General features: G+C 41.5%; 3 protein-coding genes across 4 annotated transcripts in view; 2 read left to right on the top strand and 1 right to left on the bottom strand.

Moving 5' to 3' along the window:
* The window catches only part of cdk19 (cyclin dependent kinase 19), a 55,802-nt gene extending 51,688 nt beyond the window's left edge, over positions 1-4,114 (bottom strand). Inside the window, exons 1-2 of one of the 2 annotated variants that reach the window (XR_002056534.2) lie at positions 3,090-3,339; positions 1,960-3,001 (exon numbers count right to left, since the gene is read on the bottom strand). Coding sequence is in view for 1 of the 2 variants with exons in the window: in XM_019345608.2 (XP_019201153.1) it covers positions 1,960-2,087 (128 nt within the window). In the remaining variant the exon portion in view is untranslated. Of the gene's footprint in view, positions 1-1,959; positions 3,002-3,089 lie in introns of both variants that reach the window. The other variant, XM_019345608.2, reaches the window with a different exon arrangement.
* A 154-nt stretch (positions 4,115-4,268) lies between these two features.
* amd1 (adenosylmethionine decarboxylase 1) lies at positions 4,269-11,015 on the top strand. The gene is made up of 9 exons (XM_003453020.5): positions 4,269-4,590; positions 8,081-8,167; positions 8,624-8,750; positions 8,864-8,966; positions 9,829-9,871; positions 10,143-10,287; positions 10,362-10,454; positions 10,534-10,689; positions 10,784-11,015. Exons 1-9 carry the CDS (start codon positions 4,481-4,483, stop codon positions 10,928-10,930), a joined length of 1,011 nt encoding a protein of 336 aa, XP_003453068.1. The 5' UTR covers positions 4,269-4,480; the 3' UTR covers positions 10,931-11,015.
* A 6,146-nt stretch (positions 11,016-17,161) lies between these two features.
* rpf2 (ribosome production factor 2 homolog) overlaps positions 17,162-25,182 on the top strand; it is an 11,614-nt gene continuing 3,593 nt past the window's right edge. The window contains exons 1-7 of the mRNA XM_003453019.5: positions 17,162-17,318; positions 18,167-18,299; positions 19,931-19,968; positions 21,296-21,335; positions 21,417-21,498; positions 21,756-21,832; positions 22,557-22,656. Of these exons, the coding sequence (XP_003453067.1) occupies positions 17,296-17,318; positions 18,167-18,299; positions 19,931-19,968; positions 21,296-21,335; positions 21,417-21,498; positions 21,756-21,832; positions 22,557-22,656 (493 nt within the window). The 5' untranslated portion in view covers positions 17,162-17,295. The remainder of the gene's footprint in view (positions 17,319-18,166; positions 18,300-19,930; positions 19,969-21,295; positions 21,336-21,416; positions 21,499-21,755; positions 21,833-22,556; positions 22,657-25,182) is intronic.

Here is a 25,182-nt window from a genome sequence, read left to right as displayed (position 1 = left end):
TAAAGTTACAATATTGCAATATTAACAAACACAGTGAGGAAGAAACAGTCCGACTGATCTACAAACCTGAACTGTTTCAGATTTTAAAGACACTGTGTGATTGTAAAAGTTTTTAATACATTAATTCTCAAAGTAAATGAAGATGAAAAGGCCTTCTTTAACAGCTTGGGTCAATTTTAATTTGATTCTATTACAAAGATTTTAAAATGTTAATAATAATTTTATTATTTGAGTTGTCTATAGAGGTTGTGGCCACATTAGCATTATCATAGCAATACAGACAAAACTTTGAAAGAAATAAAGCTAATAAAGCTTTAACTTTATTTCATGTTTTTTAATCTCTTTGGAAAAATACAAAACATATTCAAAATACAAGTGCATGGAGGTGCAGACATTTTATAACCATAGCTATACAAACATGAACAAAAAACAACTGTTACACGTGTATTCTTAACCAGTTATGAATATTGACTTGATAATGGTTATTATCAATGTGGAAAAGCTAGATGTTCCCTGTGACATTCCTTTTAGGTTGGATCTAATTGGAGTGATACTGTTCCTACTGGTAATAAAACAGTGCTTTGCTTTGCTATAACAACACTGACAATTCAATTCCATTCCATTTTATGTATATAGCGCCAAATCACAACATCAGTCACCCCAAGATGTTTTATATTGTAAGATTAAAGACCCCACAGTAATATAGAAAAAACACCCAACAATCAAATGACCCCCTTTGAGCAAAAAGTGGGAAGAAAAAACTCCCTTTTAACAGGAAGAAACCAGAACCAGGCTCAGGGAGAGACAGCCATCTGCCATGACTGGAAAAAACAATATTTATTTACATATTTACTTTTTTCTTCTTACACCGGATTGTATATTTGTACATTTTTATACATTTTTTTTCTGTTAATACTGTTCATATGTATATAGTGCTGCAGAACTGTGCCCCCCCCCATCACACACACACACACACATGTTTGGACTGAGTTACAGATGCTCTTTATCTCACTGTACAACTGTATAGTGACAATAAAGGCATTATTCTACTCTATTCTATTCTAAAACGAGTATTACATGGGAAGAAGTCAAATTGGGCCATCTGTATAATAAGTTCATCTAATGCTTAAAATTAGTTTTTCCATCTCAGATTTCGAGAAAACTTTATGACAAAGCATTTGTAAGACGGGGGCAGCAAAATCAGCTCTTAATGCACTGTGCCCTTGGTTAACGGTGCTTTTCTTGAATGTAATTTTTAGATCAGAGTGATTAACCACTTGGCTATCGTACAAATGAAACTTGTAGTATTCAAATAGGATGCGCACTGGCCGGATTTTGCCAGTTTTTTGGACTGGGATTTTGCCAGTTTGCATAAGGAACAGTGACACCGTTGGCACAGCAGAGCAGAAATGTGAGAACGTATCTGTCCTGCTTTCTGTTGCTGATATATACATCGTGGTCACACGCTGTCATATGCTTGTCAGTGAGTGTAAGCAGCAAATGACAGAAAGAAAACAATGTGTGTCAGAAAGAGGGAGAAAAAAAGTTTGGCATTCCACAATGCTGAAAGCGGGGCCAAGAAAAGACGCTGAGGTGTCACTATCGCGCGAAGTGACGATACCCGTGCATCAAAAAGCAAGCTACCTTTGCTGCGACCGCCAACAAGACACTTGTAAGAAAATAAACAGCACCGCGGCTTTACACTGTTGTTTGGGGGTGTTGGGGAGGAGGAGGAGGAAAGGGGGGAGCTGTGAGGTTGGGGACGGAGGAGGAGGTGGGGGGGACCGTTGGTGAGTGAGTGCGTTACATGAAAACAAAAACACAGAGACACGGGCTATCGCTTCGGGGAGCTTCAAATCGAACGCCCTGTTCATCACATAACCGAGGCGTGTGTTCACAAAATGCATCCCGCGGTCAGTTTTATGTCAGCATACACAATAACGTTCACGGTTATCTTACCCGTCTTTGCGCTTAGCTTTATAAACGTGCCCGTAGGTGCCTCGACCCACTTTGCAACCTTCATATTCGAACAGATCTTCTACTCTCTCTCTCTCGGCCGCCAGCTTTGTTTTGAAGTCGTAATCCATTTTAACCCATAAATACGCCTTAATTTACAATAAAATAAAATATTAATTATAACATGCATTAATTAAATAATCTGGTCGTTTTATTCCCCCACCATTTCCTTGTTTGGGATTTTGGTCTGCTCCGCTTAATGTTCACTGGCTCGTTGACGTTTCTAATTGGCGCGCGTGGCTCGCTGGGTATGGTAGTTCTTGTGAGCAGGCGCCGCAGTTCGCCGCGTTGTCAGGCAAGCTATGGCAAACTACAACCCGCGTTTCTCGCTGCTGTTTGTTGCACTTTGCGTACTCATGAAAGCTCTTCAAAAATGCGGCCGTCGGTGGTTTGAGGTTACCTTTTTTTAACGTCACGTAAAATGTAAATGAGCTAAACGGATCCTCGTTGGCTGGATTATTATTATTATTTAATGGTCGTAATAATAATGGTATTGCAAAAGCCGAACAAATGTGTATTTATGCAGTGTATTTATTTAATATAGTTAGAGTGACCACTTCCCACCAAACTAAATGTGATCCGAAGGGTATGGGATCTATTACAAATTGTTTAAAGATATCAAGTGCTATGTGTAACCTAAGAATATTTGCAAACATCCTGGGTGTTTTGGGGGTTGTTTTTTCGGGGGATAATATGAGTTTTCCAACTTCTTAACTGTTATTTTAGCTGCTGTTTTTTCTGATAAGCATCTAAGGGTTTAAGAGGTCGCTGCATCTCTTTTTAAGACACAATTTTTGTCACAATCTGGTTGTAGAACTCAGGGGCAGAGCGGTTTGACGTCTCCAAAAACAGTTTATTTACAGCACCAGTGCACAATATATACAGTGAAGGGAATCCAAAACTCCAGGGAATCACAGGGTAGCTCTCTCACGTCTTCTTGCCCACACTCACACGGCAGGGAGGTCACAGGTCCGAGGAGGAAGGTCTGAAGCAGAAGAGAAGGGAAGTCACAAACTAATCACGAATCTCAAATTATTAAGCACAGGTTCACAGGAGCTGTGAGAAACACTAACGTCTGTAGTACAATCATCCAGCGACGAGAGAATCTGTGTTCCAGCCTCAAATAGTGCTCCCGGTGATGACAGGTGATTGTTGTCAGGTGTGTGGGCCAAGGGCGGGAGCCCACAGTGAGCTCCGCCCAGTCAGAGAGGGAGAGAGAGAGAGAGAGAGAGAGAACTTGTAGCCTTGTGGGGCCGGTCGGGCAGGCACGGAGACCATGACAGTTTTCTTTTGAGATTCAGATTGATTTTTTACTTTTGTGAACTACAGTCAGCCAAAAAGAAGAAAAAGAAGAAAATTGTTTAGTGCAGTTACAGCGGTAAAGATATGAAATGTCTTCCATAAATACAGGTTATGAAAAAACAAAACATCATGATGGAAGACCCTTGCCTTCTATAATAATCGATAGGTTTTTGACATGCACACACACCTGTATATGCAGATGTAGTGATGTCATGTCATATGTATGTGATTCATACTTAATTACTGTAATTATATTGGGTGACAATTGTATGTGTGAGTTCCCACTGCCCTGAATACTATGAGATGAGACAAGTAAGTCCTGTAACACATACAGTAGATATTTATTATCCTTTGGGATTTCTTTCACCTATTTTCCTTCTATGAGTACACTCTTTTGCTAAAATGAATACCTGCGCAGTCCAGTTTAGTTCAATCCAATTTAACAACTTGGTCATATTCTCATTTAAGTGGTTTATATTTGATATTCGCAGTTTAACATTAGTATTATAGTACCATTAAGTGAAAAAACAAATTACACATCTTAAAAAAGAGAGAGCGTACAAACGAAACATTAATGTGATAAGTAAACACAATGGCATGTGTTAGAAAAAAACGCAGTTACGTAATCGTCGTGAACAGAAGAAAACTTGTCAGAAAAGGACTTTTACACGAACATGCCGTCAACTGTCATACTCGCCTTCGTAAACTTAAATTCAGATATCATGTAATGTTATTGACGTTGCTGTTTATATATATAATTAGTATTTATTTCCAGAGGAAAGCTACATGCAGGCGGAAAAGTTTCATGGCGGAAGACCCGCCTTCTATTATAATTGATAGGTTTCTGACCAATCACAAATCCCAAGATATGGCTTTGCGTTCAGATTGGCTCGAGGTGAGGCTTACGTAGGGCTACTGCCAAATAAAAGCACCGCGCGGTCTCCATTCAGCGCTTACACAGTATGGCCGGCGATATTAGCTAGCGCTCGCTAACGGTATTCTCTGCTAAAGGGAAGACGGTAACTCAAGCAAATCAACTCCTGGATTGTTTAAAGGACTGAACCTCACTAAATAATAACAGGTCGAGGAAGGAGTAATTAAGCTGTAAACGTTTTAAACGACGTTGTAATATTTTTGGTTGTTGGGTGTCTGTTGTCTCACGATGGAAGATAACGGTGCACATTTCTTCGAGGGGACCGAGAAGCTGTTGGAGGTGTGGTTCTCTCGGCAGGATGAGACCAAAGGAAACGGAGACCTCCGTACCATCCCAAGGTTCGTGTCACTTGAGTATCTCCGAGGCAGTGTCAGTCCACAGCAGCGTATTGGTACATTGACAGAAACACCGGCTACATGCACGGCTTCAGTTGTCACTTTTTGTGATGTATAACAACTTGAATATCGTACACGTCCCGTTTCCGTTGACACTGTATTCATTATAGTTATTAATCCACCCCTGGATAGACTGCAAGCATTGAAGTGAACCAAATCTAACCGTGGCTCCTTAAGCTAGGGAGCTAGCTAACGTCGCCATTGGAAAATGGCCACCTCCCCCTTTTAACAGTGGCTGAGTCATTCATTCTTCACCCTGGGAGCTTGCGGTAATTAATATATTCGGCTCCCATCGCTTGTTTTTGCAAGTTGATTTGTCGCATGAGGCTTGGACGCCACCATGGCAACCAGTTTAGAGCTACCGCAAGCTAGTCCCTAGGAAAAAATATTCAAATTGTCAGCCGTCTCCTGATTTCGCCGACGCTGTGCAGACTGCTTGTGATTTAGTGAAGAGGCGATCATATTGTCGTTATTTGCCAATTCGCGTTCACTGCTACATATATATATTCGTGCTCTTATGCACTAAATTGCTTGGTCTTTGTAATTACATATGCTTTATTTTTTCCTGCGTCACTCTACAACGAGGGGGGCATGTGAGACATGTGGTCGTCCGTTGTCACCGCGTGTTGCCTTGTTGGCACGGAAATAGATTCAAGTATTCCAATTCCACCTTTAATTTAAAAAAAAAAATAAATTCTTTACTTTTGAAGGCTCATAAGTGATTGGGGAAAACCGTGAACCCGTCCCTCTGCCCTTGTGGATACTACAGGCTGGCCCCATGTCTGTTACCGCTGTGCGTTTAACCAGAGAGAAACTGCGTATGGTCGTGTTCCGGTCACGTTTTCGGCCATGCGGTGCGCTCGCTCCCAGTTGCTCTGATTGGTTAGAGGGTTCCCTGTTACGTTGTGCCGCGGGGCACTTGGTTACGTTTAAGGACAGGGGGTGGCGATAGATTCTGAAAAATCCATGTGGATTCAGTTCTTGTGAGAAATTCGGTTTTTGCTTGCTAGGAAAATTAGCTGATTTGAAATGCACGTTTTAAACAACCTTTAACGAGGAGAAACCCTTACAGGCAGACTTGTACCGTGTGTCGTAATCAATTTTTTGTTTCCAAGACTTTAGAGGAACTTGTCCCAGTAAAACTAATAGATTGTTTAAAATCGCCTGGGTTATGTCACCTATAGAGGTAAGAATGGTACTGATTCTTTAATGTAAGTGAAAGTGTCAATGGTGTCTGTTGCCTTTGCTTAGTGTGGTGTTTTTTTTGTTTTTTGTTTTTTTTTCCCCCTCTGGCAGCATGTCATTTCATGACTGGTTCAAGGGGGCCAAATCATCCCCAGCGATGGGTGACTTTTTCTGGTCGTTAACCACATCAGGGGCTGGTTTATGACAAGTGTGTAACCATTGGCGTGAAGGAGAGCTGGCATTAATTTACAGCCAGAGGGCAGATTAACGGCTCAAAGGGACACTGTCAGTGGATCAGACTCGATGGACGTTAGCCAATGTCCAAATAAGACCACAAGGGCATCGGATTCACAAATGTGAAGCTCGCTCGCTCACGTTACCTCTGCTGCCCCTTGTCAGGGTTCAGACTGCATATGAAACACTTCCAGTGATTGTAGGAGTGACTAGTTCATAAAGTCACAGCATATTCACCTCTAAACACCTGAAATGCAGTGTTCCCGGTGTTCAAGCCATCCAGTAAGTGACCACTTTTCTGTCTGATAAGCAGCAATTGTTCCAACATGTGCCGTCTTGATCAGCCATGTGTTCATAATCTCTGGGATACATGAAAATTCTGATCGTGTTTGGCACTTTGCTTTCTTTGAGGAAAATATTGTCTTGTTGCACAGCTAGAAATAACCTCTGGTGTCGATTTCACACCGAGGCAGGAGCTGACACAGCTTGCCAATGCTTGGCCTCTGGTATGAAGCTGGGAAGTAGGCATGTCGTAACAGCTCTGTCATGTTGCGGGAAGTGATCGAGCTGAACTGTATCCAGACATACCTGTAATGCCTTTGTTCATCTTCCAAATACACTGTTGACATTGCAAATGATATAAATATGATTAAGTAGAGTTTAGATGGCACTATATGCTCCCATTCTCATCAGGCTTGGCCTTGATGGCAAACTAAAGATGTTGAGTCTTTGCATTGAGGACAATGCCAAAGAGAAGCTTGTGTATAACAAAGCCATCTTAAAGGCACATCGCCTGCAGTTCCATATTTAGAGTAGCTTATAGCATGATTTAGAGTTCATATCATCTTGCTCCAATGTTGGTCCTCAGTGCAGGACCTTTGTCTTCTGAGACGTGCAGTTTGGAAATCCTTCACATCCTTTTATACAATTTTCTTATGCACAAACTAAAAACCAGATTTTTATATTGGTGGTGTTTTGGGCTCACACAGTATACAGAGCTGGAAGTTGAAAACTGATTACTTGTTCATGTGTTGACCTTATTTGAAACTTGATATTGGAGCACATTTGACTCAGTGATACCATACTGCCCCCCCCCCGGGAGGGGGGAGGAAGTGATGTACACAACAGATGACGTAAGCCTGTCACTCTCTGAGGACAATGTTGTTAAGGGATTAGATGAAGTGTTTGTGGCACTGGAAGGTAGTAAACATATTTGTAGTTTAGTTTCTTGGACCATTAGGCTCAAATGCAAAAGGCTGCAGTGTAAATTGTACTATTCTTGAATTTGGTGTCTTCAGAACCATGTCTGAGGGATGCATTGTTATTTGGTTATTTGTTTTTTTGTTTTTCCTCAGTCATCTAGTTCATTTGTAGATTGACAAGGTAGAAAGGAACATAATTGGGTCTTGCATTTTGCCCACAGCCTTCATGCATACTGCTGCAGTCTGGTTACTCAGGGGCATTTGTTTTTGAGAGGTTCTCTAGAAAAGCCAGTTTCATAAAGCATTCATTATTGAGCTGCTGGTATGCTTTCATCGAACACTTTACCTCTTGGAAGCTTTGCCTTGCAGCCCAGGCCCCCACTGTGAGTGGGTCTGGCTGTTCTTCCAAGGTTGTAATGTGACCCAGCTGTCTGGGTGGTGTTCGGGGGGCAGAGGCAGCTGCTAGAAGGTGTATGTCTGCTGTAGGAGCAGAATAAGTCCACATTTCCCTACAGCCATCTGCACATGACTGAAAACACATTTCAGTCTGAACAATACCTCCATTGATATGTCAGTATTGTATGCCCACAGCATACTCTAGCACTGAAATTGTTATATGCACTTACTTTTTCAGCGTAAAGACTACAGCAAGCTTCATAGACATTTCTCTTCAAAATCCTGAAAGCATTCCAAACTTGTCCATGTTACATAACCATCAACAGTTCTTTCGTGTAGTGGGTGCCACTTTAAAATGACCACAAAAGTGAACAACTTTGTCTTTGTATGCATTTAACTTGTTCTTTTTCTTTCAGGTTTGAGTGGGACAAACTTTTGGAAAATGTGCATTGTTTGATAATAAGTGTGACAAAGACCGACAAGCAGGAAGCTTATATACTCAGGTGAGTGCCTGCTCATACATGCAGAAAGTCTTCCCAAATAGACCTTAACCTAATTTCCATTAATGGCAGTCTCAGGTGCCAATATGGGCATGTACTCTACATGCCACATGCAGTCCTTAGATAAGTGTGTAGTTGTGTTAAGGTAGGGCAAGTATGGGCATGTCAGATAAAACTAACACGAAGCCTAAACTGAAACCAGTAAGCTACACTCATCTTGGGTAATCAAACAAGTATGACAAGTTGAATGGGAACTAGGGTGTGGCTTTTTTCCCTTCCTCCTTTTGCTCACCTGTCCTTTTTGTTTATAAAAAAGAGGGGGGGAAAGCCTTCACATGACCTTTTGTAGATATTACAAAGATACCAGGCTTACTTAATCATCATTCTGTATCATAGAATGTAATGAGGGAAACAATGCTCTGTGGTTATTGGTGACTAACTCCTTTCTTGTCTCTACAGTGAGAGTAGCATGTTTGTCTCCAAGAGACGTTTCATTTTGAAGACATGCGGAACCACCCTCTTGTTGCAAGCACTGGTGCCTCTGCTGGAACTCGCCAGGGAGTACTGTGGCTTCGACACCATTGAGGTTAGACTGGTTTAGCATTTGCATGACAAAGCTTATTTCATCTCAACCTGAACGAGCTGTATCAATGAAGCTGATTAGTTGCGCAGGTTTATTCATTAGTGTCTCGTTTGCAGAATTTCTTCTACTCCCGTAAGAACTTCATGAAACCAGCCCATCAAGAGTTCCCTCATCGAAACTTCCAGGAAGAAGTGGACTTCCTCAGCCAGATTTTTCCCAGTACGTGATACATGAAACTCTGAAATGTGTTACACACAAGTAAAGGGTGTTTGCAGCACAGTCTGTTAAATCCCCGATGGTCTGAATTTATAGCTGGAAAATGCCCAGGACAGTTCCTGGGTTATGGCTGCTCCTGGCAAACAATCTGCTAGTTGTTTAAACAAAAAGCTGGACTAGTTGACTAATATAAAAGACAGAACTCCTCAACCCCTACCCCCCACAAAAAATTGAAACCAAACACACTTTAAATGATGAAAGTGAAACTTTGACCAACAAACATTTCATGTGTTAGCTGTATTAAGCAATTAGCACATTCCTCATTGATCAAACATAACCTTAGCGGTGCTAGTAGCAGTAGGATTCTCCCACTCTAAGATTGACAACTTAGTTCTATAGTTTATTCTGACAACACCAACATGCAGCTTTTTAGCACAAAAGAACTACAGAGCAGCACTGCTTAACATAGCTGTCATCCATTTACCCTCATGAATAAAGTAACAACAGTTTGGCACTGACTAGCAGGGGCAGCGAACCTTTAAATATCCAATCATGAGACAGACCCTGATTCTGATTGATTACCTGGTGTATAAAAAAAACCCTAAGATTTGCATTAACCAATCATTTAAGAACATATGTTGAATGTTGCTTGTAATACTGACACAGTGGAGTGCATTGTTTATACTGTAGCTGTTCGGACAATGAAATTCAGTGTTATAACAGAATGTTGTAATTCTATGTAGCTTAATTTTATTGTTGTGGTGAATCCTGAAGAATTACTGTCACCATCTGGCTCCTCTTCAGAGCTGCCTAATGTTTTTGAATTGATTTCAAACGGTAACCATAATATTCCCTCCTTTTACAGATGGTGCAGCCTACTGTATGGGACGTTTGAACTCTGACTGCTGGTGAGCATTAAAATATGCCACACTGGCTTAATATGCTAATAGCTAAGATGGTCAAGATTTTCAGTCATGAAATTATAATCAAATACTTGTTTCTGGAGCAGCACTTGTCAGTGAATGTTGGTGTCTGTGACAACAAGATGCCAATTCGTGGGGGAGGTGAAAAGCCTTTAGCTTAAATTGAAAGGATGTTCAAGGCCTCCTCTCATAGGTAGCAGCTCCATGCATCCTCCTGGTTTGAAACTCCTTAAGCCCCCCTGCATGTCCCCCACAGGTACCTGTTTACTCTGGATATGCCAGAGTACTGGGAGAACAAGTATGCTGATCAGACGCTGGAAGTTCTGATGAGCGACCTTGATCCAGCCATCATGGACCAGTTCTACATGAAAGACGGTGTTTCCGCAAGTGAGGTCACTCGTGTAAGTTTCCCCCCAGAACAAGCATATGGTGGTAGTTGAACATGTGTAATCACGGTCTCCTTCTGTTCTCGCAGATGAGTGGAATTCGTGACCTGATACCAGGTTCTGTGATTGATGCCACAATGTTCAACCCTTGTGGATACTCAATGAACGGGATGAAGACTGACGTGAGTGGCGTTTTGTTTCTTCATCATAGTTGCACGCTCAAGCAAATCAGTAATCCGACTTTGCTCGTTTTCCCCACAGGGAACCTACTGGACCATCCACATCACCCCAGAGCCAGAGTTCTCCTACGTCAGCTTTGAAACAAACCTCTCCCAGACATCATATGATGAACTGATCAGGAAGGTTGTGGAGGTGTTCAAGCCAGGAAAATTTGTGACTACACTCTTTGTCAATCAGGTGCATTTCAAATCCAATTTTGCATCTACCCGGGGGGGGGGGGGGAGAATTTCAAACTGCTTTCTGTAAAGTGGTTTTGTTTTTTCTTTTGCAGAGCTCCAAATGTCGCAGTGTCTTTTCTACTCCCCCAAAAATGGAGGGCTACAAGCGCCTTGACCGCCAGTTGGCTCAGTTCAACGATTACAATTTCGTCTTCACAAGCTACACCAAGAATCGCCAGCAGAACCAGCAGCAGAGCTGAGGGTCGAGGATGAAGAGGCGCAAAAAACGTGGCGCCTCGGCGCTCCCATGTTGCGACGCGGTTCACCACCCAGTAGCGAGCTTATCGTCATCGTCTCCCCCGTCCCACCCTCCCCGCTGCTGCTGTCGCCATCCAGATTGTCCTGGTGTCGGCGGTGGCGCTGCTGCCCCTATTTTAACTTCCAGTTTGAGTTGTTTGCATTGTTGTACCCGTGACTTAGATCCCTTGCATGAAAGCTCTTTTCTCTGTTACGATATTTTAGCCCACTCTTGCTGTGATCTTGAAGTGCATGTAGAGGTATTAAACACGCTCTGTTTCAGGCTGTCCACCTGTGCCCAGTACAACGGTCCCTTCCTGCAGGTGTCCCCCCTCATTCCCCACAGACAAGGCTTCCGCCCACCCTAGACCAGGACCCTGACGTGCTCAGATCAGTCCGCCTCTTATGAGCATACTTTAGATCTCATCCATTGGTTTAAACTTCAAATTGCACGCACGCACCCACCTAGCTAGCATGACTATTTCTGTACTCTGTTACTGAGTTTACTTTAAAAGCCTGTTTACTCAAGGTACTTGGAGGCAAATCACCTCAGCTCAAGTCATGCTGAGCTTGGGCATTGTGGGATTGTCTTTGAAATGCCATCTTGCTTTGATATTGCACTAAAGGTTCAGAATTTCTCATCTTATTGGTCAGGTTTTGTTCTTTGGCAGCTTTAAATGGTAAACTTTCAGCTTGCACCCTTCAGGTCTGAGCTTGAAGTTTTTACATTGGCCCATATCTATAGGAAGCTTCTAGATATTTCAACCCAGTCATGCAGCATTCACAGGGGGTTTATAAAAAAAAAAAAGAAAAACCTGAATGTAGCACAGGCCGTGCAGAGTGGCTTGCTCGGCCATCTTTCGAATGTACATTTCTCTGGAAAGAAAGCCTGGAACGGGTTTGAGCTGAATGTACGACTCCAGACAACGCGCTCACAATGCCCTCTGCTGACCAGCCATTGTTCAGCCCCAGCCCACTGAGAGCCAGCCCTCCTGGCCACTCGCACTGTGTCCAGCTCTGAAAGGAAATAATGAATCAGACACTTTTTGCTTTAGTTGCCCACCAAAGCATTTTTCTTTCCCCCCCCAAACATAATATCCATCCTGTCTCTTTCCGCCACATACAGAGATGTAAGCGCACAAAAGAGGCCCACTAGTCTGAGCATGCCAGGGTGATCCCAGATCATTCCGCATATAACCACTACATAAACTGCCATTTTATGAAATTTATTGTGCCCTCACTCTTTTCTTTTTGTCATTTGGGTCAATGCCCTTTGTTTGCAGGGGGAATCCTGACACGCTGCATGTGACTACTAGTGCCGTGTTGCTCAACAGTGTAATGTAGCGCTGTCTCTTCTGTCAGTGTGTGTGTGCTTCACCTTCCTCTTGTTTTACAAGCTGAAAGTTGGAACTGCCCCAACCTGGTGCATTTTGAATAGGCGGTTTTGGTTGCGTTTTAGTCCCCCTTTTTGTTTTTGTTTTTTATAAATTTCATGTGTCTGTTTAACTCTTATAGATTTCAGGCTTCAGACGGGTGCTGAAAGCAGGATAAGTTTCAGTCTTGTTTGTGGTTTTGTTTTTATTTGATACCCTACAGCCAAGGTTTAGCTTCTCCTGCCAGAGAATGCTGTTTGAATCTTGCAGATGTGATGGTAGTTTTATCCTGATTTCAGCACTTGACATCATCTAAACCACTTGGCATGCTAGTCAAGCTAGCACTTGGTAAAATTTATCTATATAAGGGCAGGAATTTTGAAAAGTGTCCCTCTAGTTTGGCTACATGGCTTTTCTTTTTTTCTTCCCCCCCCCCCCCCCCCCTTCAATTTGAGATTAAATGACTTGTAATGGTAGTCTGACTTATATTTTTTAAGAATTTCCATCTAGCAACAGAAATGGTATGCTAGCTGTTGGATTAAGTGCATTTTAGCCTTGTTGGTGTGGATCATTGGCGTTTTTATATGGTGAACTCTATTTTGCAGTTTAATGGTAATTGAATTTTATACAAAATATTTTGTATTTCTGCTGCGGACCAATATTGTTTTGTTTTTCTTTCTGCCCTTTGGTTCTAGATGTTGTGTTGTGAAAACCAATGTTCCAACAAGGTTAGTTGAGGGATGACTAGATCATGTTATCACTTTGCTTTGTGAATCCGAGGAAGCGGAAGCCAGGAAAGCCTCCCGCTTGAATGAGAGGGTACAGTTGCAGGTTGTACTGAATGAGCAACTTTGCTGTTCTAATTCATTTATCTGTTCTCTGGATGGTCAAGATGTGCTAAATATCTGTGCTATGAGCTTAATGCTTCAATAAAAGATACTTAAATGTGAGATCTGTGTGCTTTTATTTTTAAGTATTCTGGCTTCAAGACCCTGTAGGATGGTATGTTCTGCATCAGAAAGCTTTAAAGGGATTAAGTGGGTTTTGATGTAGTCTGAGCAAAAAATCTCAAGACCTAATGTGAAACAAGCTGCTCCCTCCTCTAATACACTAATGATTGGACCTAAATCAGAGGATCTCTCCTGGTCAGACAGTGCAACTGCACTGGTGGGAGAGGCCACAACAGCAGTTCCAGGAGGAACAAGCTGGAGCAGAAGCTGATGGTCTACACTCTGTGTGTGAGAAAACTGTGACAAACCAGCTGCTCTACAGTAGACCAACACAGGGTTCAGTCTTCCCCTGTCAATGACATTCCTCTCCCCCACCCCTCCTCCCTCTGCAGAACAAATGGACACCTCCATATATATATATATATATATAGATATATAGAGATATATATATAGATATATAGATATATATATATAGATATATATATATAGAGATATATATATAGATATATAGATAGATAGATATAGATATATAGAGAGAGAGAGAGAGAGAGAGAGAGAGAGATAGATAGATAGATAGAGAGAGATATAGATATAGAGATATATATATATTTTTTTTTTTTCAAATGGGGGGGCCGTCAAAAACAATTTCCAGTTTGATTATGTTGTCATAAAGTATAGGTTACTTGAAAAAATATCCTTGTTAATATCCTGCTCTTAACTCTTAAAAACGGGTACATATGGAAACAAAGATTTAAAAATCATCTGTTTGAATTGACTGGAAGACCAAAAAGCTGAGCAAAAGCAGCTTGAATCCATTCTGGGAAAGTGAATCTTTAAGAGCAAACTTGTTAACAAATGACATAAGTATTAGATCATATAAGAGTGAACTGTTGGCCCTGAGATGCACCAGCTTTTCTGCAACCTTATTACATTTTTTTTCCCAACATCACTGACTACTTCCATCCTGACATTTTAAAAGTGCTATAAAATCCAAGAAGTCCTTTTTTAAATTTAAATCTTTATTTGAAAAAGGAACAAAGCACAAAAGCATTGTTACTTTTTTAGCTCAGAGATTGCATAAAATAAATGCTGTACATGCTTTTTTAGAACTTGAGCACAGAAGGAGTTTAAAAAAGGAAAAGAACAAAGCAAAAACTGAGGAAGTTTTTCTTGTACCAAGTATCTTTGTAAGAAATTGAGAATAGAACAATGACATTCTAAACTCTTTGTGATTAGTTTGATAGGGTGGATATACCTGTAACATTTCATGCATAAAATGAGGAAATTGGTTTTCTGTTTAGAAACCTCACATTTATTAATAATAACCACTGATGGAAACTTTTTTTTTGGTTTATTCCAGTTATAGGAAATTAAAGAAAAGAGCCTCTTTTCTGTTGATCTTTAGTTAAAATTATACCCAAGTGGGAAATCTCAGTTTTAACTGGAATATGGGTGGAAGGGGGTGAAATCTGTCTCCACCTTCAGGTTTCTGGGCACCACTTTGCTGCCAACCTCACCTGGACCCACAACACCATCGCCCTGGCTGCACTTCCTGCCTGTCCTGAGGAAGAATAACCTGGACCAGAGCCTGCTGCCTGGAGGCCATTGCCAGATCCTCCTGCCTAAGGAAAACCAGGGTCTTCACAGGTGACCCTGTTCTCTAATATTGTTTTCTTATTGGTATATATTCCTGCTTTATTATTATTTATATTTTATTCCTGCAATGTTCATGTTCATTGTATACATAAAACAACAAAAAGCTATTCTATTCTATTCTATTCTATATTTTAAAAACTCTGTTTCAGAACAGTCTTTAATTGCCATTAGTTCACATTTATTGATGTTAAGTAAGAGACCTGATGCTTTGAAAAATACATTGATAGTTTTAATAGCTTAAGGAATTTGGGTGTCATCCAAAAAGAATTCAAGGAAGGAATTTCTTTGCCCAGGTAAAGAAATTCCTTTAATAGGATTCGATTTTTTGTGACAGCCCAGAGGCAGACCAACCAGGAGAAAGAGATATGGGGAAATTGGACACCCTTGACAAATTCCTTTACAAATATTGAACCTGGGAGTCGATCCACCCTAAAGTTAAATGGAGCTGTTACTATTGTTCTCACAGCAGCAATGAAGTTACAACCAAATCCAAATTTATTGAGAGCCTGAAAAATAAAGTTGTGCTCTGGTGTATCAAAAGCCTTCAAAAAATCTAACAGTAAAACAAAGCCTTTGTGTTCAATAACTTCAGGGTAATCCAAGATGAGCCTTATAAAGTCTGGCTGTGTCTAATTGATAATTGAGTTCAAAATAGATTTTAAACTTTTGGCAAGAATTAATGCTAGAAATTTATAATCGTTATTCAGTAAACACATAGGGCACCCATTGTCAGTGACCTGAAGATCATTCTTTGGGTTTGGTATTAGAGACGTTTAACGGTTAAGGTTGTTGGGACAACTTTGTTTTGTATACTTTCTATATGAACCTATAATGAAAGGAAGCTAGCTCATCAGAAAAATAATCAAGGTTCAAGGTTACTTTATTTATAACCATAGGTAAAATTGCTTTACAGAAAAATTATAGCATTTGACATCCCTTCACAAAACACACACACCTATTTAAACACATATTTGGTAATTAGACAAGATGAATTAAATCAAAAAACAGTTCTTATTAAGTTTAATGACAGCAGCAGGTACAAATTTGTTTTTTTAACGTTTGTCCTGCATCTTGGAACTAGAAACCTCCGTCCCGAGGGAAGAAGCTGAACTTCACCCCATAGAGGATGTGACCCACCTGTCAGACGACTGGACCATCTCACTATCTGATTCAGTGAGTTTTTCCCTGTGACAGGTGTCTGACCGAACCATGTCACTAAACAAAAAGATAAAACAGACTCAATAAAAGAACGATAAATAAAATTCAAATTATTTGGTCAATGTGGAAATGAGCAAGTTTCCTCAGGCAGTAAAGGCAATGGTGAACCTTTTTGTGGACTGATTTGCAGTTCTCATCAAAGTTCAGTTTCTCTTCAGTTATGGTCCCAAGATATTTATTTGATTGCACTGGTTCTATTTTCTGACCTTTAATTAAAGCGACCCTGTGCCCATTTTGTTGTTTCCTAAAATTAATAACCATATGTTCTGTTTTAGATATGTTCAGTTGGAGACTGTGCCTAGTTTCACCCTTCAGTAAGCTGAAGCTGAGTCATCTGCATATTTAAAATGGCACTGTTTTCATATCTGCTTATGTTTGTATAGACAATGAATAATAAGGACTATAAGACACACCCTTGGGGAGAACCTGTGGAGGAGAACACTGGATCCAACCCACCAGGTTTTTCTGATTTCAAACTGTTCTAAAATATAATTATATTTACATACATTATTATATAATATAATATATAATAATATAAAACATTTAGCCAAGAGGCAATCTGTTCCAGGAGATTTAATGTTTTTGGGGGTGAGAAATTCCAATCTGAACTTCTTGTATAATCTGATCAGATATGGGGATGGGATCTACCTTCAGAGTTTAAAAGGCCATCCGCAAAGGTTTGGAAGTCACTAATGATGAAGTGATGTCAGTGATGACATCTGAAGCCAGGCTGCTTCAAAAAGGGGTTTGCATACTTTACATCCACTCTTTAAAATCGATTGGATAACCACAAAATTTTAATGTAAGTGGCTGAGATTGATTTGATGAAAGGAGAAGAGTTTCCACAGTATAGCAACACCCAATGAAGATGAAAGATAAAATGGGTTACAACTATAAGATTCACAAAATAGATACATAGATACCACCATCCCTTCTGTTTTGGTGTGATTAAGATGGAGAAATGCATCTTAGAATTCTGATCTGTGACCACTTGATGGCAGTATTTTATTTTTGGGGTATTTCGGTGCTTCGGATACTTCCATGTGTGATCGAAGAAGAAACTCAACATTGTTTTTACGTGTTAATTAATTAGTGTGGTCGTTAGCGATTAGGAATACAAATACATATACAATGACGCAGTTGGATTCTGTGATGTAAGTTTGGACTCTCGCTTTGGGGGGCCTGGGAAGTGTTGCTATGCCTTTTGTCTTATGAATGAGCTGTTTATGGCAAAGCTGCTAACCTTTAGCTTTAGCTGGCTAACTCGTGGCATCGGCATGTCTCTGTGCCGTCTCTCTGCCATCAAATGCCACCTAACATTTATACATGAGCGCATAATCAAATCGATTTCTCCATCTCTCAGCCTCATGTTCGTGTTTAATGTGCTTTGAGATTAGTGGTGTTATGCCTAAAATTCAGTGTCTAACCGTCTGAGCTACATTCGGTTTGAGTATTTTATGTTTAAGGCCATCATATTAATATAATTAATAACAAACATATTTAAATGTCCTGTTTTTTGTATTAAGTCTCTGTGCTGAAACTAAACTTTTTAAGGTTACCTTCTTACTTTCAGTGCAACATGTTCTGGTACAAACTGGCATTGCATACAAGTTTGGTTGATATTTCTTCAGCACTGTGCACATAAAGTCTCTATTCTAAACATAGCATTATTCTTAGGCATGTGTTTATGTACTGGCTGAGTATATGTATTGATTTATATCAGGGTTCCTCTCATAAACAATGCTCTAAGGTAGTTTGTTGTCAAGCTAGAAGACATTCAGACAGTGAAGTTATGAAGATGATTTCCCCGTGTCGCTGAAAGAAAGAGGAAGAACGGAAACAAGATGAACAGAAACAATATCTGTATTGGCTAATTGGGCACATTGTTAGATTATCAACCAATCAGAAGTACCAGTTTGAGTTTAGTTTCCTGTGACTCTGATAGTTGGCCTTGTGTGCAATTTGTCATTTTCCTTGTATTCCCTTTTGTTTTCTTCCTCAGAAAACCGAAGACAAAGCGCTCAAAACGCTTCTTGGAGAGCAGAGCACCCAAACTGACTGAAGATGTGAAGAGTGCCATGATTATGAAAGGAGGGAACACAAGTCAGACCATCACCCAGGCCCTTAAGGACATAGTAAGTCACAGAGCTGTGTAAGGATGGAGATTGGGATATTTGTCACCCTGACATGTTTCAGATCATCAAACAGATTTTAGTATTAGACAAAAGCTATCCAACCCTACCTGGCCCTATGTGGAACCCCCCCCTCCCGTTCTTAAACTTTGGGGTGTTTTCACACCTGTAAATGATGAGTTTGTACACTTGGAGCTATTCCCAATGATTTGGTTTGTTTTTGCACAGAGAAAGTCCTTGTGAACCAAAATGCCTTACTACAAACCACATGACAATGTTCAGTCTGCTTACTAGCCAGATTTGTCTGTCTGTGGCGGGAGGAAGAAGGTGCTATGTTCCGGACTATTGGAGAACACAGAGAACTTAGTTCATTTCATTGCTAGCGGCTAGCCCATACAGACCTTTGCACATCTACAGTACTTTGCTGCATGCAGAATACAAAGAACACCTGGCTACATTTTTTAGCTCAGACTTGTAACATACACCTGGTAGTTGGTTCAGATCGAGGTCTGATCAGGTTCACACTGTAAATGAACCACAGAGTTTGATTTATATAGCCTAAAAAGCACAGGTGTGAAAATACCATTAAATTAACTATGATTAACCACGTTTTTTTGGAAAGCTGAGTTCAATTTCAGATAACCACACCCAGGCCTGATCACGGCCAGAACAAGACTTTACTTAAAATCGAGTCTTTCTGACAAAAAGAAGCAGGCTAAAAGATCTCAAAAAGCAAGACATCGTGCTACGAGCTAAAGAAAATCAAGAATTCAGATTGACACCTATCAGCTTCTAAGGCTTTGGGACTCCAGTGAACACAGTGAGCACCTGGTATCCACACCTGGAGAAAACTTGGAACTGTGATGAACTTTCCCAGGATAGAGCAATATAATGTATGAATCTCACTGCTCGCTTCATTCAACACTTGTTTTCAATAGGGAAGTTGCAGACCACCTCTGGTATACACACTATGCAACACTCATGATGTGGTTGAAGTTTTTCTCGTCTCTTCTTTACTTTTAAAACCAGTACAGGAGACGACACAAGAGATGACCATAAAAGTATCGTGGTGGTATCTTTACTCACGGTCTGTTGTAATGAGCTTGGAAGCAAAGATGGCCCAGGACAAACGTCTGCCAGTGTCGGAAGTTCAGGACGATCATCTGTCTGTGTGACTGCTTCTATAGGCTGGACGTGTAAAATCCATGTGAATATTTAGTGTGTTAAAAATATTTTACTCATCTGTTCTTAAAGCAGCTGTTCACGCCGACTGTTCACTGGATGAATCTGCGGCATTAATTTTTTCCAAACTGAGATCAATTTTTCTGATTTTCCGGCTCACAGTGTGTTTTGGGGTTTTTGTGTTTTGTTTTGTTTTGTTTTTTTGGCAAAAAATGCAACACGTTCGGTGTGAACGTTACACCACGTATGTTACACAACAAGTTTGGATCTGGAAAATTCGGAATTCCACATCCCTTGTTTTTGCAACGTGCTTGATGTGTAATGGCTTTAAGATCTGTTAGCCAGATTTTCTCAGCATGTTTTTAGAGGGATTATAGAAATTTTCAAACATTAATGAAAAATCATGTGTACTATTTCTGTAAATTCATGCAGTACATTTGTTTCCTCCACAGTATTCACTGAAGAAACCCAATGCTGTGCTCTACAAGAAGTAAGTGATAAATCCACTTTGTTCCTATAATAAATGCTCGGGTTTTATTTGATGGAACAGGTTTATCAGTTCATCTGCTTTGTGTGGGTCGTTTCTAGATATTTGAGCTGAAAAACTTTGAATTGTCTATTTAGTTGCTTCTGATCATGCCTGGGAGGTAAAGAATTACACTGGTAGTTGTATTTACATCCATTTACATAAACGGCGCTTCTGTTAACAGGCTGGTTTGAAAGTGGCCACGTCAGCCACCAGATTTATCTCATGCCACACAGAGTTTCAGCCATATTTGAATTTCTCCATGAGGTGACCGCCTCGTGGAGAAATGTTTCCTGTTGAGGATCCTATAATACTGTAGCATAATAAACAGAAAAATCCATCTATTGCTGTCCTTAAGGTCTGTCAGGTCCAGAAGGTGCTTGTGCACTTTCTGTTCCCTGTTAATGTTAACTTCCCACCCAGACATCACCCCCCCCCAGAGGCTTGTAATGGTGCTTTTATGGTCACCCTTCAGTCTGTCTGACAGTGCCGCGTGTTGAACTTGATGTCACATCAGGAGGTGCGAGCTGCCATGTTGTTGTCGTTTCTGCCTGTCATGAACTGTATCCTGGTGCACTGTGATGATGCAGTCACAGGTTGAAGACACGCGTGTACGGTCATGCCGGTTTTTCCCAACATTTTGATGATATTCTAGTACAGATGCTTGGAGATTCTCAGATTATATGGAGAGAAACGTTGAAGCAGTTTGAAAAGACGAGACATCCTGGAAAAAAAACTTTGGAAAAAAGGTCTTTAAAAATAAAACACAACACCCAGCATTGTCTTTGCTTCCAGGTTTGGCTGCTTCTACTTCTTCTTCTACTTATGTGATCTGCCATGTGACAGTTGTGTGGTGAGTGGTGACACCTAGTGTCCAAAAGAGTACTGGAGCAGCTACCTGTACCTTAAGTGGAAGTGGCTATGTGATCACGTTACTGTGTCTGTGGAGCAGCCTGAAACGGCAGACCAAGCCTGCCTTTTTCATATTTTATTCAGCTGGTGTATGTTTCTCTTGTTGGTACTTCTCTAAATATTTGACCATTTCCGTTTCTACTCTTGGCTCTGGGTGACGTCAGCGAGAGTGAATTTCTCTCATATGGTTGTCTCAGGCACACAGCAGTTCCAGACATCCACTAAAGCCAACAGCCAATTAGAATAAAAGCTGGCATAAAGGGAGCTAAAATGGCTTGTTTCAGACAGTGGGTGATCATACAAAGCTACTCTGGTCTAAGAGTGAAGTCCCCTCTAGTGTCTGTTTTCTGTCTTGATGGTTTCTGTGTATGCTTTTTAGAAAGAACATCACTCGGCCGTTTGAGGACTCAACGTCACTGGTGAGTGCAGAGGGGCGATGGTCCTTGGAGAGTTTTCACCAGTGTTGCTGTATGTTGTTAATAATCTAACATTTATTTTAGGAGTTCTTTTCCAAGAAGACGGACTGCTCTCTGTTCCTGTTTGGCTCCCACAATAAGAAACGGCCCAACAACTTCATATTTGGTAAATTTAAACTTTCTCTCTGCCACTCTCCTGTATTTTAAACATACATACAGCAGCTATAACATCTGTTTTCAGGTTTTTGCATGATACTGGACTGTCAGTGTCTCACGTTATACATTGTGTTTTATGTGAATACTGGTCTGCAGGTTTTCCATATTCAGTAAAAATATTCCAGTGTAGAAGATGCTCTGCAAAGGAAAGGTTTTCAGATTTTGAATTGGCCCAATCAAATAAATTGTTCGCTTGTTTGTTTGCAGGTCGTCTATTTGACTTCCACGTACTAGATATGATCGAACTTGGAATTGAGAAGTACGTCTCCCTGAGTGAAATTAAGGTAATGATTTCAGTCATGCTGTGTCTGGCTAGGGAGTCATTTTGACCCATGGTCACAGTCATTTCATCACATTGTTATTTTCCTCATAATGTAAACTAGAGACCAAAACCTGTCTCTGCCTGTAAAGTTAAACCATACACCTATCATACATACATAAAGACGCGGGTGCAGCCATGAGCATAGTGACCATTACAGCAGGGATATTGAAAAACTATTGCAAAACTCTAGAGATGCACGACTGGCCAACACAACACATGATGTGAAATTACAATCGGCTTGCAACACCCACAACACAGGCGACAGCAGAATGGCACCGTAAGGTGTACTTAGTTTTTCCACATACTGCTTCTGCAATTGGTTTCACTTTTTGTTACATAAACAATGACACAGTGTAATATTCATGGATTGTTGTTTACCTACCAAGCCTGGACCAGATCATTGATATTATTTCCTGATACGTAAAACCTTAGAGGTTCTACTTTCTTTCTATCATAATTGTACATTCACCAAACCGATGAGGAGCCTTGAGTTCAAACACTCTGAAACAACATAAGGGAGCAAACTGTCGTGTTCTTGAGACTACACCTATCGCTGCTTCACTCCAATAGTTTCCATCATTTGTAAATCTCTTGTGTTACCATACCCACTCTACAAGCACCCGAGTGAACCTGGTCAAAGAACAAATCGCAGTCTCCTAAAATAAAGTCTTTGTTTTCTGTTCTAGGCCAGTAAATTTCCCGAAGGAACCAAACCAATGCTCGTGTTTGCAGGGGAAGCTTTTGATACAGATAACGAGCACAGACGACTGAAGAGTCTGCTAACAGGTACTGACATAGCACACTAAAGATGTTAACTGGTCTGATTCTGATATTGTGTTTTTTCATATGTGCTTTGTGATGAATGAATTATGAAAACTCAAATTATTGGTGCTGGTTACTTTATATGTATCTCTCTCTCTCTCTCCCTCTCTCTCTCTCTCTCTCTCTCTCTCTCTCTCTCTCTATATATATATATATATATATATGTATATATGTATATGTATATATGTATATATGTGTATGTGTGTATATATGTGTGTGTATATGTGTATATATATATATATATATATATATACACACACACACACACACACACACACACACACACACACATATGTATGTATATATATATATATATATATATATATATATATATACACACACACACACACACACACACACACATATGTATATATATATATACACACACACACACACACACACACACACACATATGTATAAAAAAAAAAAAACACCCAGCACGCCCCTGCGGGCGGTTTATCCTTCAAGCTCGGGTCCTCTACCAGAGGCCTGGGAGCTTGAGGGTCCTGCGCAGTATCTTAGCTGTTCCCAGGACTGCGCTCTTCTGGACAGAGATCTCCGATGTTGTTCCCGGGATCTGCTGGAGCCACTCGCCTAGCTTGGGAGTCACCGCACCTAGTGCTCCGATTACCACGGGGACCACAGTTACCTTCACCCTCCACATCCTCTCGAGCTCTTCTCTGAGCCCTTGGTATTTCTCCAGCTTCTCGTGTTCCTTCTTCCTGATATTGCTGTCATTCGGAACCGCTACATCGATCACTACAGCCGTCTTCTTCTGTTTGTCTACCACCACTATGTCCGGTTGGTTAGCCACCACCATTTTGTCCGTCTGTATCTGGAAGTCCCACAGGATCTTAGCTCGGTCATTCTCCATCACCCTTGGGGGCGTCTCCCATTTTGACCTTGGGACTTCCAGGTTATACTCGGCACAGATGTTCCTGTACACTATGCCGGCCACTTGGTTATGGCGTTCCATGTATGCCTTGCCTGCTAGCATCTTGCACCCTGCTGTTATGTGCTGGATTGTCTCTGGGGCATCTTTACACAGCCTGCACCTGGGGTCTTGCCTGGTGTGATAGACCCCAGCCTCTATGGATCTTGTACTCAGAGCTTGTTCTTGTGCTGCCATGATTAGTGCCTCTGTGCTGTCTTTCAGTCCAGCTTTGTCCAGCCACTGGTAGGATTTCTGGATATCAGCCACCTCCTCTATCTGCCGGTGGTACATACCGTGCAGGGGCCTGTCCTTCCATGATGGTTCCTCGCCTTCCTCCTCTTTCTTGGGTTTCTGCTGCCTGAGGTATTCACTGAGCACACTGTCAGTTGGGGCCATCTTCGTGATGTATTCGTGGATGTTTCTTGTCTCATCCTGGACTGTGGTGCTGACACTCACCAGTCCCCGGCCCCCTTCCTTCCGCTTAGCGTACAACCTCAGGGTGCTGGACTTGGGGTGAAACCCTCCATGCATGGTAAGGAGCTTTCTTGTCTTGATGTCAGTGGCTTCTATCTCCTCCTTTGGCCAGCCTATTACCCCAGCAGGGTACCTGATCACGGGCAGGGCGTAGGTGTTGATTGCCCGGATCTTGTTCTTACCGTTCAGCTGACTCCTCAGGACTTGCCTGACCCTCTGCAGGTACTTAGTGGTTGCAGCTTTCCTAGCGGCCTCTTCATGGTTCCCATTCGCCTGTGGGATCCCCAGGTACTTGTAACTGTCCTCTATGTCTGCAATGTTGCCTTCTGGTAGTTCAATCCCCTCAGTTCTGACTACCTTCCCTCTCTTTGTTACCATCCGACTACACTTCTCCAGCCCGAATGTCATTGCTGTATAGCCTGGTAGTGTGTATCAGTGAATCGATGTCTCGTTCACTCTTGGCATACAGCTTGATGTCATCCATGTACAGGAGGTGGCTGACAACCGCTCCGTTCCGTAGTCGGTATCCGTAGCCAGTCTTGTTAATGATCTCACTGAGGGGGTTCAGGCCTATGCAGAACAGCAGTGGGGACAGAGCATCTCCTTGGTAGATCCCGCACTTGATGGTGACTTGTGCTATGGGCTTGGAGTTGGCCTCTAGTGTTGTGTGCCACATTCCCATTGAGTTCCTGATGAAGGCTCTTAGGGTCCTGTTGATCTTGTACAATTCTAGGCATTCCAGTATCCAGCTGTGGGGCATTGAGTCATAGGCCTTCTTGTAATCAATCCAGGCAGTGCACAGGTTGGTCAGCCTGGTCTTGCAGTCTCGGCTGACTGTTCTGTCTACCAGTAGCTGGTGTTTTGCGCCTCTGGTATTCTTGCCAATCCCTTTCTGTGCCCCGCTCATGTATTGAGCCATGTGCCTGTTCATCTTAGCCGATATGATGCCTGACAGGAGCTTCCATGTAGTACTGAGGCAGGTTATTGGTCGGTAGTTGGATGGGACCGGTCCCTTCTTGGGGTCCTTGGGGATCAGGACCGTCCGACCTTCGGTTAGCCATTCCGGGTGTCTCTCGTTAACT

The sequence above is a fragment of the Oreochromis niloticus genome, linkage group LG15, assembly GCF_001858045.2.
Source record: "Oreochromis niloticus isolate F11D_XX linkage group LG15, O_niloticus_UMD_NMBU, whole genome shotgun sequence".
Lineage (NCBI taxonomy): Eukaryota > Metazoa > Chordata > Actinopteri > Cichliformes > Cichlidae > Oreochromis > Oreochromis niloticus.
Note: the sequence above shows the minus strand (reverse complement) of the source record. Positions and strands in the feature narration are given on the sequence as shown.

Excerpts from the sequence above, each read along its gene's own strand:
- amd1 (XM_003453020.5), top strand. The coding sequence starts at position 4,481 with ATGGAAGATAACGGTGCACATTTCTTCGAGGGGACCGAGAAGCTGTTG. Across the intron at positions 8,967-9,828 it reads CCTCAGCCAGATTTTTCCCA|ATGGTGCAGCCTACTGTATG; the intron begins GTACGTGATACA and ends CTCCTTTTACAG. Across the intron at positions 10,455-10,533 it reads TGAACGGGATGAAGACTGAC|GGAACCTACTGGACCATCCA; the intron begins GTGAGTGGCGTT and ends TTTTCCCCACAG.